Consider the following 15,850-nt stretch of genomic DNA (forward strand, 5'->3'; position numbering starts at 1 on the left):
GACAGGAACGAAAGAGAGAAGAAAATACTAGATAGTGACATCCACCACGGATCATCAATCCTATAGACATTCTTATTAAGACTTCTTATTAATTCTTATTCTTATTAAGATAAATATATCAATGTCTCCTCCAGTTACATACAGGAGGTTGAATCAAAGTGATTATCATATTCAAACATGTCGGAATCAAACCAAGCATGAGAAATCATCTGGTACTACATTTTCCAATATGCTTTCTTAAATCTACAATATTGATTTAACAAGGTGAAATTTGCTACACATAACTGACAAGAACTTTACCCTGAACCCTGTTTTTGGAAGATACGCATAGACAGACATTACAAATATGTGACATACATTTTTTGCATCCATAAAATAGCACTTAAAAGATTATATCACAGTATATCATGACAGTGTCCCCTTGTGTTCCTCTTGCTCCTTGGCCAAATGCCAAGCACTTGTCATGAAAAACCCTTCATGTGTACCAGTACCTACAGTATAATGATCTGGGGTTAGCTACTAGCTATGCATGGCTAATAGAGTAAGGGACTGTTTTGATGTGTGTGTGTCTGCACAATTGATGTGTGTGTGTGTGTGTCTGCAAATATGTGTTTTCTATGTGCTATATATATATATATATATAAGGTCATTGTACCACATTCAAACAGAGACTTTGGGAGATAATAACGGACATTACAAAGGCGAGCAATTGAAACACTGATTCTAAGAGAGAGAGAAACCGAGCAGCATTTTCTAACCTCCTGCCAAATAAATGTATGACCATATTAGAGACATATGTCCCACCGATTACACAGAGCCAGAGAGAATATGAAAACAAATCCAATCTTGATAAAAAACGTCTATGAGGTGAAATACCGCAGTGTGCCACCACATCAGTAAGATTTGAGACCTGTTGCCTCAAGAAAGGGGCAACAAGTAGAGCCCAAACACCATTGTAAATACAACCTGTCCGTTTGTTAATGGTCCCTTTCAAACTTCAATTACTTGGACGTTTGTTGCAACACCGTGCCAATAATATAACATTTGAAATGTCTATATTCTTTATAAAAACTTTCGCGAGTAATGTTTACTGTTCATTTCTGAATGGTCTTTTCCTTGTTTATTTCACTTTTGTTTGTTGCCCATTTCATTTGCTTTGGCAAACATTTGGTGCCCATAGTAATGTTCTCGTTGTGAGATTAAATTACAAACCAGCTGAAAAGACCAAGGGAAGGTGCAAAGACATGAAGCAACTAATTATATTCAAAAGGAACACTGTCTTTTACTGGAAATTTACAGGGGACTAGTTCTTTTGATAGAAACACCCTACTAGTGACCAAGTCCTAGGATACAGGAAGGCTGTCTACATCCCAAATAGCACCCTACACCCTATGTAGTGCACTACTTTTGACCTGGACCCATAGGGTTCTGGCCAAAAGTAGTGCACTATATAGGGTGTAAGGGTGCCATTAGAGACACATATATCTTGAGTTTCATGCATCTGTCATCCTCCTGCCTCTTCATTTCCTCTTATATAAGCCCATCCAGTTCTAAGATCGGAGAGTTCACGTGCTATTTTTCCAGAGTACAAGAAATGGTGTGTGTGTGTGTGTGTGTGTGTGTGTGTGTGTGTGTGTGTGTGTGTGTGTGTGTGTGTGTGTGTGTGTGTGTGTGTGTGTGTGTGTGTGTGTGTGTGTGTGTGTGTGTGTGTGTGTGTGTGTGTGTGTGTGTGTGTGTGTGTGTGTGTGTGTGTGCAGGCATGAACATCTATGGGTTTCACATGGGATTCCCCTGGTAGTGTAGGGTAGAGTCGTTGAACAAAGGATTCTTCACTTCCATCTCTCCAGTCTGCAATGAAACAAAAAACGTTGCTGTTAAAAGCCAAACACAAACAAAGTCATCATCATTGTGAATAGTGTGTATTAAACAAGAATTTGTGTGCATATGTTGTGTGTGTGTGTGTGTTGGAGCAGACCCACCGGTGCCAGTCCAGGGCACTCGTACACAGTGAAGTCTCCGTCCACTTCCTCCTCATCTGACGTGACTTCTGAGTCAGCGACCTTCGGTTCCGATTTATGACTGAGAAACAACAGAACGCACCAAGATGAATGTGTGTTTATTCATATTTGAATGGAACTGAATTGTGGGAGATGTCGAGAGAGAGAGAAATTGAGAGAAGGAGATAGAGACAAGGAAAGAGAGAGAAAGAGAGCGAGAGAGTGAGAGAGACCGAAAGGGACAGGAGGAGGACTAGAGCTCACTTTTCCATGGAGAGCATCTGCTGTTTCTGATGCTGGTAGTGGTACATCTGGGCACTCTGGGCCAACTTCTTATCCCCCGACTGAAAAGGGAAGAGAAGAGGCACAAGAAAAAAAAGGGGTCAAAACGTCCCCAGTATTTTACAAATGTTCCATTCCAAGAATGAATCACTTTTTTTCCCGGGTAACCCGGTATTTCCCCCCAAAACTGGAAGTGTCATTCTCAAGCATATACTGTAAAGCATATACTGTACATATGTCTGGATTTGATTAGAGCTTTGATCGCATGAAAGTTCAAGCCTGAGCCTGATGAGCCCTACTTTAAAATACATTTTATGAGCCCAAAAAGCCCAAATGATTGTGCCATTATCCAATACATAGCCTATGATATATAGGCTACCGCACATTACGCACGACAGAAAACCATAAAAGCCCAAAAGTAGTAGCTATACTCTCTTGGATGAATACATTAAACAAGCTCCAGTAGCCTAATCTTTTTCAGTACTGTAGCCTATTACTGTAATTGTATTGTATTATACTGTATTATATGGACTGGAATTTTGAACCTCCTTCAAACCATGGAATGCAGGTGCAGGTTATATGTCCTACAAAGTTATAGGCCTATTATACAATTTTACAATTAGTAGGCTGACGCATATACAGTACCAGTCAAAAGTTTGGACACATGTACTCATTCAAGGGTTTTTCTTTATTTAGACTATTTTCAACATTGTAGAATAATAGTGAAGACATCAAAACTATGAAATAACACATATGGAACCATGTAGGAACCAAAAAAGTGTTAAACAAATCAAAATACATTTCATATTTGAGAATCTTCAAAGGAGCCACCCTTTGCCTTGATGAAAGCTTTGCCCACTCTTGGCATTCTCTCAACCAGCTTCACCTGGAATGATTTCCCAACAGTCATCCCACATATGCTGAACACTTGTTGGCTGCTTTTCCTTCACTTTGCGGTCCAACTCATCCCAAACTATCTCAATTTGGTTGAGGTCAGGTGATTGTGGAGGCCAGGTCATCTGATGCAGCACTCCATCACTCTCCTTCTTGGTCAAATAGCCCTTACATAGCCTGGAGGTGTGTTTTGGGTCATTGTCCTGTTGAAAAATTAATTATAGTCCCACTAAGCACAAACCAGATGGAATGACGTATCGCTGCAGAATGCTGTGGTAGCCATGCTGATTGAGTGTCTCTTGATTTCTAAATAAATCACAGACAGTGTCACCAGCAATGCACCCCCACACCTCCTCCTCCTCCATGCTTCACGGTGGGAACCACACATGCAGAGATGATCCGTTTACCTACTCTGCGTCTCACAAAGATACGGTGGTTGGAAACATAAATCTCCCATTTGGCCTCATCAGAGCAAAGGACAGATTTCTACCAGTCTAGTTTCTTGGCCCAAGCAAGTCTCGTCTTCTTATTGGTGTCCTTTAGTAGTGGTTCTTTGCAGCAATTCGACCATGAAGGCCTGATTCACGCAGTCTCCCCTGAACAGTTGGTGTTGAGATGTGTCTGTTATTTGAACTCCGTGAAGCATTTTTCTGGGCTGCAATCTGAGGTGCAGTTAATTGCCTATTTCTGAGGCTTGTAACTCTAATGAACTTATCCTCTGCAGCAGCTTTGACTCTGGGTCTTCAGTTCCTGTGGCAGTTCTCATGAGAGCCAGTTTTCCCATAGCACTTGATGTTTTTATTCGACTGCACTTGAAGAAATTGTCCGGATTGACTGACCTTCATGTCTCAAAGTAATGATGAACTGTCATTTCTCTTTGCTTATTTGAGCTGTTCTTGCCATAATATGGACAAATAGGGCTATCTTATGTATACCAACCCTACCTTGACACAGCACAACTGATGGTCTCAAACATATTAAGGAAAGAAATTCCACAAAATAACTTTTAACAAGGCACACCTGTTAATTAATCCAGGTGACTACCTCATGAAGCTGGTTGAGAGAATGCCAAGTGTGTGCAAAGCTGCTATCAATGCAATGGCTGGCTACTTTTATTAACCATACCCATACACCCCCCCCCCCCCACCCCTACTAGCGTTGGACTAGTAACCGAAAGGTTGCAAGTTCGAATCCCCGAGCTGACAAGGTACAAATCTGCCGTTCTGCCCCTGAACAGGCAGTTAGGTCATTCAGAAAGTATTCAGACCCCTTCACTTTTTCCACATTTTGTTACGTTACAGCCTTATTCTAAATGTATTCAATTGTCCCCCCCCCCCCCTCAATCTACACACAATACCCCATAATGCAAAGTAAAAACACGTTTTTAGAAATGTTAGCAAATGTATAAAATAAAACAAATGTAAATATTACATTTCCATAAGTATTCAGACCCTTTTCTCAGTACTTTGAAGCACCCTTTTCTTGGGTATGACGCTACAAGCTTGGCACACCTTTATTTGGGGAGTTTCTCCCATTTTTCTCTGCAGATCCTCTGAAGCTTTGTCAGGTAGGATGGGGAGCGTTGCTGCACAGCTATTTTCGGGTCTCTCTAGCGATGTTCGATAGGGTTCAAGTCCGGGCTCTGGCTGGGCCACTCAAGGACATTCAGAGACTTGTCCCGAAGCCACTCCTGCATTGTCTTGGCTGTGTGCTTAGGGTTGCTGTCCTGTTGGAAGGTGAACCTTCGCCTCAGTCTGAGGTCCTGAGCGCTCTGGAGCAGGTTTTCATTAAGGATCTCTCTGTACTTTCCTCCGTTCATCTTTCCCTCTATCCTGACTAGTCTCCCAGTCCCTGCCACTGAAAAACATCTGCACAGGATGATGCTGCCACCACCATGCTTCACCATAGGGGTGGTGCCAGGTTTCCTACAGACGTGATGCTTGGAATTCAGGCCAAAAAGTTGAATCTTGGTTTCATCAGACCAGAGAATCTTGTTTCTCATGGTCTAACAGTCTTTTAGGTGCCTTTTGGCAAACACCAAGTGGACTGTCATGTGCCTTTTACTGAGGACTGGCTTCCGTCAGCCACCACCATAAAAGCCTGATTGGTGGAGTGCTGCAGATATGGTTGTCCTTCTGGAAGGTTCTCCCATCTCCACAAAGGAACTCTGTCAGAGTGACCATCAGGTTCTTGGTCACCTCCCTGACAAAGGCCCTTCTCCCAGAATTGCTCAGTTTGGCCAGTCGGCCAGCTCTAGGAAGAATCTTGGTGGTTCCACTGTGTTCTTGGGGACCTTCAATGCTGCAGAATGTTTTGTTACCCTTCCCCAGATCTGTGCCGTGACACAATCCTGTCTCGGAGCTCTACGGACAATTCCTTCGACCTCATGGCTTGGTTTTTGCTCTGACATGCACTGTGAACTGTGGGATCTTATATAGACAGGTGTGTGCCTTTCCAAATCATGTCCAATCAATTGAATTTACCACAGGTGGACTCTAATCAAGTTGTAGAAACATCAAGGATGATCAATGGAAACAGGATGCACCTGAGCTGAATTTCGAGTCTCATAACAAAGGGTCAATAAGGTATCTGTTTTAAATGTTGAATACAAAAGGGAAGGGGTCTGAAAACGTTCTGAATGCACAGAGTAAATATATACTGTATGTGTGTGTAAGAGACGAGGCTATTTTGGTGAGATTTCTTTCTTCTTCCGTCATTGTGACTAAGACAGGATGTGGCCTATGCGGTTGATGGTAGAGCATGCAATGCCAAGTCTCTGGGTTCAATTCTCGAGGGGGACCAGTACAAACAGAAAAGTACAAGGCGCTCACTACTATCTAAGTCCATCTGGACCCTTACCCTGCAAGTAGTCTATGGACAAATATGAGACAAATCCATGCTTTGGTTTAGTTTCCCTGGCACTGTTTCCAAATGATAACTTTTGAGCATTTGTGGCACAAATCTCATGCAAGCCATGGTAACTATATTAGTATTTTGTATGTGTGGCTCCCCATAAGGACAATGTACTTACTGAAGGCCTGTTGGCTGTTCCATTCCCATGGCTTCCAAATGCAGGGTAATCTACCTTCTGGGCCAGACGGGATTCCTTCTGCAGCCTGTAGGGGGCAGCATTATTCTGGGACATTAGAAATGGAGAGACTGGAGAAAGAACAGTATGCAAAATATCCCAAAGCAACTGCATTATGGACTAAGGATTTGTCCCAATGGCAACCTATTCCCTATATAATGCACTTATTTCACCTTCTGGGCCCTGGTCAAATGTAGTGCACCATAGGGAATAGGTTGCCATTTGGGATGCAAATGAACAGTGGTCTGCTTCAATTCATCCTTCATACCTCCCAATGGCACCATATCCCCCAAATAGAACAATACTTTTGAGCAAAGCTTTATGGATCCTGGTCAAATTGAGTTGGGCTGTGGGATCCGCTCGGCATGCAACCTAACAGTGCAGTGCTTCAATTTATTTGAACCTTTATTTAACTAGAAAAGTCAGTTAAAAGAACAAATTCTTATTTTACAATGAAGACCTAACCCGGCCAAACCCTCCCCTAACCCGGACGACGCTGGGCCAATTGTGCACCGTCTTATAGGACTCCCAATCACGGCTGGTTGTGATACAGCCCAGGATCGAACCAGGATCTGTAGTGACGCCTGTGATGCAGTGCCACTCGGGAGCCCTTCATAAAATGTTCTGAAAGGGAAATCTAACATGCTCCAACAACCAGTAAAACAATGGCGTCTAGCGCATCTTAGTTGTCAAAATGGAGTAGCACCATAATCATTATATATTGTAGAGAATCTGTAACTAGAATGTTATTGTCTGATGTCTTACCTGACCCAGAAAACTGAAGCCAAGATCAGGCCCGCGGCGCCAAAGACGACACACACAGAGATCATAACTGCAGAGGTGGACACAGACAGAGAAGAGGATAGAGTGAACACAAGTTACACAAAGGATGAGAAATGGTGTGTGAAATTGAATCACTTTCAATCGTTTATAAATAGTTCTGTATGTTTGCATCATACTCTGGCAGTTTAGTAGGGCTGGCCTGGGTGCTCCGTGCTGCTCCTACATCGTAAACGTGTCTCTACTTTCAACTCATGAAGCCACTTACTGACGAGGAGACTGTCCTTGGAGGTGTATGGGACGGCTATGAGGCCATCAGGTCCTCCCGCTCCAACCCTCCCCAGAGCCCCGTTGGCAGGCTGGGGGGCCTGGGTGGAGGGCTGGGTGGTGTTGGGCTGCCCCGCCGAGGGTTGGACCTGCCCTCTCATTCTGGGAGCCTCTGTCTGAGTCCTAGCTGCCTTGGAGCGGGTGTCTGGGAGAGAAAGAGAGAGATTGAAAGATTAAGAGAGAGAGATTAAAGGATTAAGCGCGAGAGAGAGAGTGAAAGAGACATTAATATTGTTGTGGTGTAGATAATGTTTTGGATGAAGCGACATGCATCTATAGAAAAGTGACTGAAACCTCTGAAAGGAAAAAAATGCATAGAAATGCATACAGAACTAAAACAAGAAGCTCCCGCGCTGAGGTCTGTTCAACGCTGGTCCGACCAATCTGATTCTACACTCCAAGACTGCTTCCATCACGCAAACGACTACTGCCCCGTAGCACTCACTTCCGTCATCATGAAGTGCTTTGAGAGATTATATCACCTCCACCCTACCTGACACCCTAGACCCACGCCAATTTGCTTACCGCCCAAATAGGTCCACAGAAGATGCAATCTCAACCACACTGCACACTGCCCTAACCCATCTGGAAAAGAGGAATACCTATGTGAGAATGCTGTACATCGACTACAGCTCGGCATTTAACACCATAGTGCCCTCCAAGCTCGTCATCAAACTCGAGACCCTGGGTCTCGACCTCGCCCTGTGCAACTGGGTACTGGACTTCCTGACGGGCCGCCCCCAGGTGGTGAGGGTAGGCAACAACATTTCCACCCCGCTGATCCTCAACACTGGGGCCCCACAAGGGTGCGTTCTGAGCCCTCTCCTGTACTCACTGTTCACCCACGACTGCGTGGCCACGCACGCCTCCAACGCAATCATCAAGTTTGCGGACGACACAACAGTGGTAGGCTTGATTACCAACAACGACGAGATGGCCTACAGGGAGGAGGTGAGGGCCCTCAGAGTGTGGTGTCAGGAAAATAACCTCACACTCAACGTCAACAAAACTATGGCGATGATTGTGGACTTCAGGAAACAGCAGAGGGAACACCCCCCTATCCACATTGATGGAACAGTAGTGGAGAGGGTAGGAAGTTTTAAGTTCCTCGGCGTACACATCACAGACAAACTGAATTGGTCCACCCACACAGACAGCATCGTGAAGAAGGCGCAGCAGCGCCTCTTCAACCTCAGGAGGCTGAAGAAATTTGGCTTGTCACCAAAAGCACTCACAAACTTCTACAGATGCACAATCAAGAGCATCCTGTCGGGCTGTATCACCGCCTGGTATGGCAACTGCTCTGCCCACAACCGTAAGGCTCTCCAGAGGGTAGTGAGGTCTGCACAACGCATCACCGGGGGCAAACTACCTGCCCTCCAGGACACCTACACCACCCGATGTCACAGGAAGGCCATAAAGATCATCAAGGACAACAACCACCTGTGCCACTGCCTGTTCACCCCGCTATCATCCAGAAGGCGAGGTCAGTACAGGTGCATCAAAGCTGGGACCGAGAGACTGAAAAACTGCTTCTATCTCAAGGCCATCAGACTGTTAAACAGCCACCACTAAGATTGAGTGGCTGCTGCCAACACACTGACTCAACTCCAGCCACTTTAATAATGGGAATTGATGGGAAATGATGTAAAATATATCACTAGCCACTTTAAACAATGCTACCTAATATAATGTTTAGATACCCTACATTATTTATCTCATATGTATATGTATATACTGTACTCTATATCATTTACGGCATCTTTATGTAATACATGTATCACTAGCCACTTTAAACTATGCCACTTTGTTTACATACTCATCTCATATGTATATACTGCACTCAATACCATCTACTGTATCTTGCCTATGCCGCTCTGTACCATCACTCATTCATATATTTTATGTACATATTCTTTATCCCCTTACACTTGTGTCTATAAGGTAGTAGTTTTGGAATTGTTAGTTAGATTACTTGTTGGTTATTACTGCATTGTCGGAACTAGAAGCACAAGCATTTCGCTACACTCACATTAACATCTGCTAACCATGTGTATGTGACAAATAAAATTAGATTTGATTTGAGAATGTAAGGCTCACCTGATTGTTTGACCTCAGACACTTCCTGTTTGGCAATAACAGAGTGAAGGAAGTCAATCTCTTCATCTAGATCAGAGAAGGATGTGACTTTACCTGAGGAGAAAGACAGGGGAAGATAGAACTGTGAGTCTGTGTGAACATAATACCTTGGTTCAGGATATGAAGAGGTTTTATTGTCACATGCACCGGATAGGTGCAGTGAAATGTGTTGTTTTACAGGATCAGCCATAGTAGTATGGCACCCCTGGAGCAAATTAGGGTTAAGTGCCTTGCTCAAGGGCACATCTACAAGATTTTTCACCTTGCTGGCTCAGGTATTCCAAGCAGCGACCTTTCGGTTACTGGCCCAACAGTCTAACCTCTAGAATACATGTGCATTTTACTTCTACATTTGGGAGTTGGTATATTTATAAATATAGAATATATAAATGAGAACAGCGTGGTGAAAGAGCATTATTTACACGAAACAGGGCATCCTGTGTGTCTGAAGATATAAGCCTGTGGGGTGTTGTGTGCCTGCAGGTGTATGAAGCAGACCACGGGAGAGTGAGAGTGTTTGTGTGTTGTGTGTGTGTGTGTGTGTGTGTGTGTGTGTGTGTGTGTGTGTGTGTGTGTGTGTGTGTGTGTGTATGATGGACAGAGAGTGTGCCAGTGTGTGTTTGTTTGGGATGCAGTGAAAAGGAGACAAAGCCTGGGTCTTGTTCCAACAGCTCTGTTGGCCAGACAGTAGGCCGCATTCCAGAACTGGGCCACAGCTCTCCCTGGTTACCAGGGTACGTAGTGTGTGTGTGGCCAGGGGATGGAGCCCGGCAGGGGGCTTGTGCGATCACCCCCCCCCCTGACTCGGCCCTGCTCCCTCTCTCGCTCACACACACACACACACACACACACACACACACACACACACACACACACACACACACACACACACACACACACACACACACACACACACACACACACACACACACACACACACACACACACACACACACACACACACACGGCCCTAAATCTCACTCAGCCGAGTGCTAATGGTGATGAGAAATGGCTAATCTCAGCCACTCCATTGTGGAGCATTTCCATTCAGGATTTACCCCAGTGCTCAGACTTTTCTGTTTCCATCTACGCAGGCCGGCACCCGGGGCTGACTGGGCCATGGCTCCGGCAGACCTGCTCTCACTTGGAGCCATGGCCCGGCCACTGGTCCTTTTCAGCTTCTTTTTTTACATAACAAGGGCTAACTGTGAACTTTAACACCTTCTCAGAAAGCAACTGTTTTGATTATGCGGAGGTTGTTGATTCTGCTCTTCACAAGTCCTCGCAGTCAGCCCAAGCTATGGAAAATACCATTTCCCTCGTAGTGTTCCCTAGTATATACACCAGTGTAACAGTCAAAACGCAGTAGGTTACTCCAAAAGACCAGGGAATTCCACACTGTATCCACGATGAGCTAAATATGATTGAGGTTCAATAGTGGAATGCTGTAGTGAAACAGCATGAGCCATATCACCGCCCGAGCCACCGTGGTGAACATGCTTAATGTACAGTCTGACCGGGTTTGTATCAGCGAAAGCTCTGTCTCATTAATGATGAAGGCGGTGTTGTCCTCTCCAGAAGGGCGGCCATCTGGCGGTGGTAATGTGACGTGGCAGCACTTTCACTCCGTGCTTTGTTACTTTTTTGACCCCCCCCCCCCCCCTCTATCCCTGGACATTTAGTGTGCTCCACAGCAGGTGTCAGTGGGGGCGGGTCACGCCATCTGTACTCTGCAGGGGGTGGAGTGCTCCAAGTGTGCCAGTGTACTTGCCAGCAAGAGCACTATTTCTACCCTACTTCGTTAGCCAACTGCAAAGTCTGACGAAAAAGGACAACATGAGAAAGAACATGAGATATTGAGATGTGTGAGTACAGGACTGAGATAGTGTGATATGTGAGTACAGGACTGAGATAGTGTGATATGTGAGTACAGGACTGAGATAGTGTGAGTACAGGACTGAGATATTGAGATGTGTGAGTACAGGACTGAGATAGTGTGATATGTGAGTACAGGACTGAGATAGTGTGATGTGTGAGTACAGGACTGAGATAGTGTGATGTGTGAGTACAGGACTGAGATAGTGTGATGTGTGAGTACAGGACTGAGATATTGTGATGTGTGAGTACAGGACTGAGATAGTGTGATGTGTGAGTACAGGACTGAGATAGTGTGATGTGTGAGTACAGGACTGAGATAGTGTGAGTACAGGACTGAGATATTGTGATGTGTGAGTACAGGACTGAGATAGTGTGATATGTGAGTACAGGACTGAGATAGTGTGATGTGTGAGTACAGGACTGAGATAGTGTGATGTGTGAGTACAGGACTGAGATATTGTGATGTGTGAGTACAGGACTGAGATAGTGTGATATGTGAGTACAGGACTGAGATAGTGTGATGTGTGAGTACAGGACTGAGATAGTGTGATATGTGAGTACAGGACTGAGATAGTGTGATGTGTGAGTACAGGACTGAGATAGTGTGATGTGTGAGTACAGGACTGAGATAGTGTGAGTACAGGACTGAGATATTGAGATATGTGAGTACAGGACTGAGATAGTGTGATGTGTGAGTACAGGACTGAGATAGTGTGAGTACAGGACTGAGAGGGGACATAAGAAGAATCCGTGTGTATTACATCAAGTTGGCAAGATGCAGTAGGTGGTATAGAGTACGGTATATACATATGAGATGTGTAATGCAGGGTATGAAAACATTATATGAAGTGGCTAGTGACACATTGATGGAAAAATGTATCCCTAGCGACTTTAAACAATGCCACTTCATATAATGTTTACATACCCTGCATTACTCATCTCATATGTGTATACTGTACTCTATACCACCTACTGCATTTACATTTACATTTAAGTCATTTAGCAGACGCTCTTATCCAGAGCGACTTACAAATTGGTGCATTCACCTTATGACATCCAGTGGAACAGTCACTTTACAATAGTGCATCTAAATCTTAAAGGGGGGTGAGAGGGAATACTTATCCTATCCTAGGTATTCCTTAAAGAGGTGGGGCTTCAGGTGTCTCCGGAAGGTGGTGATTGACTCCGCTGTACTGCATCTTGCCTATGCCGTTCTGTACCATCACTCATATATTTTTATGTGCATATTCTTTATCCCTTTACACCAGTGTGTATAAGGTAGTTGTTGTGGAATTGTTTAGGTTAGATTACTGCATTGTCGGGAACTAGAAGCACAAGCATTTCGCTACACTCGCATTAACCTCTGCTAACCGTGTGTGTGACAAATCAAATTTGATTGGATTTGGAACCACAGAAAATGGCGCGGGTATTTCTACATTTTTTGTCTGAGTGAGAGTGTCTGGTACATAGAGACAGCAGGAACGAGGAAATGGACGTGTGTGTCAGTAGATCCTTACACAGGTTTTTGTCAACACAGGTTTTTGTCAACAGCTTGGTAATTACCCACAACCCCCCAATATCATGATAATTACCCATAACCCCCCAATAGGTGTCCAGTGGGGCGGTAAGTTACTGCAAACAAACAATAAACAAGTAAACAGTGACCCATCAGTGAGGTTCTCTTACAAGACATTTACAGCACATTTGTAATCTCCCCTTCCTCTCGCTGGCTACACCAGGACAACACAATCAGCTACCGATCATTTCCCAATACAACATGAAGACACATACTGACATTTGTATTTCCAGTGGGGGCTGCCCTGCTCTTGTTAGTGAAAGGAAAGGAACACTGAATGAAAGTATCTACATTTTAGTCATTTAGCAGACGCTCTTATATGACTACATTACTGCATGACTACATTACTGCATGACTACACTACTGCATGACTACATTACTGCATGACTACATTACTGCATGACTACATTACTGCATGACTACATTACTGCAACTACATTACTGCATGACTACATTACTGCATGACTACACTACTGCATGACTACATTACTGCATGACTACATTACTGCATGACTACATTACTGCATGACTACATTACTGCATGACTACACTACTGCATGACTACATTACTGCATGACTACATGGCTTCCAATATTACAGTTGATCTCACTGACTTATATTTCTCGGGGGGAGGGGTCTTTCTTAGGGTCTACTGCTGCCCTCTTGTGGCAAAGTGAACAATGCACCGGTGAGTATTTTCAAAAGTCCCTCCAATATCCTGCACTAGGTAAGAACATGCTCTACACCACATGGCTTCCTCTTGACCACACACACACACGGCCCAGGTGTGTATTCCAGTCGGAGGCACTAGGTAAGAACATGCTCTACACCACATGGTTTCCTCTTGACCACACACACACACACACGGCCCAGGTGTGTATTCCGGTCGGAGGCACTTAGTCATCATCCCTACTCTTCCATCCTCAACAACACATCTCTCTCTCCATGTTCACACTTGCAGTGGCTACGCAGCACCATTGACATATGTGTAAAACTACTTTTCAAGTGAATTATTCATCCCTCCAACCCGAACACCAAACTGTGAATATCCTGTATTTAAGAACACAGACTTATGTCTGACTATGGAGGAGTCAGGGGTCAGTCTGACCACAGTTTTACTGTTAATGACCAAGGTAGAATCACCTACATGGACAAGAAGTGACACAGTCAATAAACATAGTCACGCACGCACGCACGCACGCACGCACGCACACACACACACACGCACACACACACACACACACACACACACACACACACACACACACACACACACACACACACACACACACACACAGTCCCTGGGTACAGCTCTGCTATCAGTACATACTGTGTGTATACATATCTAGTTCCCCTGACTGTTTCACAGCGTTGTTACCAAACAAAGCCCAGGCTCCAAGGCAGGGAGTGTTTACCTATGGGAGTGTACGCCTTGATGTCAAACACAGGCTTGTCCTAAACGCATAAACTACTGTTCCACTCACCATACTCACCTAGCGCCTGGAATGTACCTACCCTCTCACCTCTGCTCCTCAGGCCATCATATTGTGCCTACCCATGACAACTTGACCAACATACAAAGCATGGCACCTACACTCACATATCTGTGTATCAGTGTGTCTGTGTATCAGTGTATCAGTGTGTCTGTGTATCAGTGTATCAGTGTGTCTGTGTATCTGTGTGTCAGTGTGTCTGTGTGTCAGTGTGTCTGTGTGTCAGTGTGTCTGTGTATCAGTGTGTCTGTGTATCAGTGTGTCAGTGTGTCTGTGTATCAGTGTGTCAGTGTGTCTGTGTATCTGTGTGTCAGTGTGTCTGTGTATCAGTGTGTCTGTGTATCAGTGTGTCTGTGTGTCTGTGTATCAGTGTGTCTGTGTATCAGTGTGTCTGTGTATCAGTGTGTCTGTGTATCAGTGTGTCTGTGTATCAGTGTGTCTGTGTATCAGTGTGTCTGTGTGTCTGTGTATCAGTGTGTCTGTGTGTCTGTGTATCTGTGTGTCTGTGTATCAGTGTGTCTGTGTATCAGTGTGTCTGTGTATCAGTGTGTCTGTGTATCAGTGTGTCTGTGTATCAGTGTGTCTGTGTATCAGTGTGTCTGTGTGTCTGTGTATCAGTGTGTCTGTGTATCAGTGTGTCTGTGTGTCTGTGTATCAGTGTGTCTGTGTGTCTGTGTATCAGTGTGTCTGTGTATCAGTGTGTCTGTGTGTCTGTGTGTCTGTGTATCAGTGTGTCTGTGTATCAGTGTGTCTGTGTATCAGTGTGTCTGTGTATCAGTGTGTCTGTGTGTCTGTGTATCAGTGTGTCTGTGTGTCTGTGTATCAGTGTGTCTGTGTATCTGTGTGTCAGTGTGTCTGTGTGTCAGTGTGTCTGTGTATCAGTGTATCAGTGTGTCTGTGTGTCTGTGTATCAGTGTGTCTGTGTATCAGTGTGTCTGTGTGTCTGTGTGTCTGTGTGTCTGTGTATCAGTGTGTCTGTGTATCAGTGTGTCTGTGTATCAGTGTGTCTGTGTATCAGTGTGTCTGTGTATCAGTGTGTCTGTGTATCAGTGTGTCTGTGTATCAGTGTGTCTGTGTATCAGTGTGTCTGTGTATCAGTGTGTCTGTGTATCAGTGAAAAAGAAACAAAAATATGAAGTATGCTTGATGTGTGCGTTTGTGCGTTTGTGTAAATGTGTCTGTATTACATGCTGCTGTGGAGTGCCTCTGCTTCCTGTTCTCACCCTGCTGTTCTCTCATGCATAGTCTAAGACATCCGGGCTGCCACATTGAATAATGTACCCGTTTCCATTCCTCTAGGTCCCACATAAGCCCCTCTCTGGTCCCACTGTGTCTGGGTGGGTTTCTCTCTCGGTGTGCACCACGCATGGCTGTACTGGAAGAACCACAATAGCCT

At 44.6% G+C, this 15,850-nt stretch overlaps 1 protein-coding gene across 2 annotated transcripts in view; it reads right to left on the reverse strand.

Annotated features, from left to right (window-relative positions):
* Positions 1–549: 549 nt before the first annotated feature.
* LOC124007165 (neural proliferation differentiation and control protein 1-like) overlaps positions 550–15,850 on the reverse strand; it is a 52,846-nt gene continuing 37,545 nt past the window's right edge. For both annotated transcript variants that reach the window (XM_046317520.1, XM_046317521.1), the window contains exons 3-9: positions 9,469–9,561; positions 7,310–7,513; positions 7,027–7,093; positions 6,205–6,289; positions 2,262–2,341; positions 1,980–2,079; positions 550–1,848 (exon numbers count right to left, since the gene is read on the reverse strand). In XM_046317520.1, coding sequence (XP_046173476.1) covers positions 1,777–1,848; positions 1,980–2,079; positions 2,262–2,341; positions 6,205–6,289; positions 7,027–7,093; positions 7,310–7,513; positions 9,469–9,561 — 701 coding nt within the window. In that variant the 3' untranslated portion in view covers positions 550–1,776. The remainder of the gene's footprint in view (positions 1,849–1,979; positions 2,080–2,261; positions 2,342–6,204; positions 6,290–7,026; positions 7,094–7,309; positions 7,514–9,468; positions 9,562–15,850) is intronic.

Source organism: Oncorhynchus gorbuscha, linkage group LG20 (genome assembly GCF_021184085.1).
Source record: "Oncorhynchus gorbuscha isolate QuinsamMale2020 ecotype Even-year linkage group LG20, OgorEven_v1.0, whole genome shotgun sequence".
Lineage (NCBI taxonomy): Eukaryota > Metazoa > Chordata > Actinopteri > Salmoniformes > Salmonidae > Oncorhynchus > Oncorhynchus gorbuscha.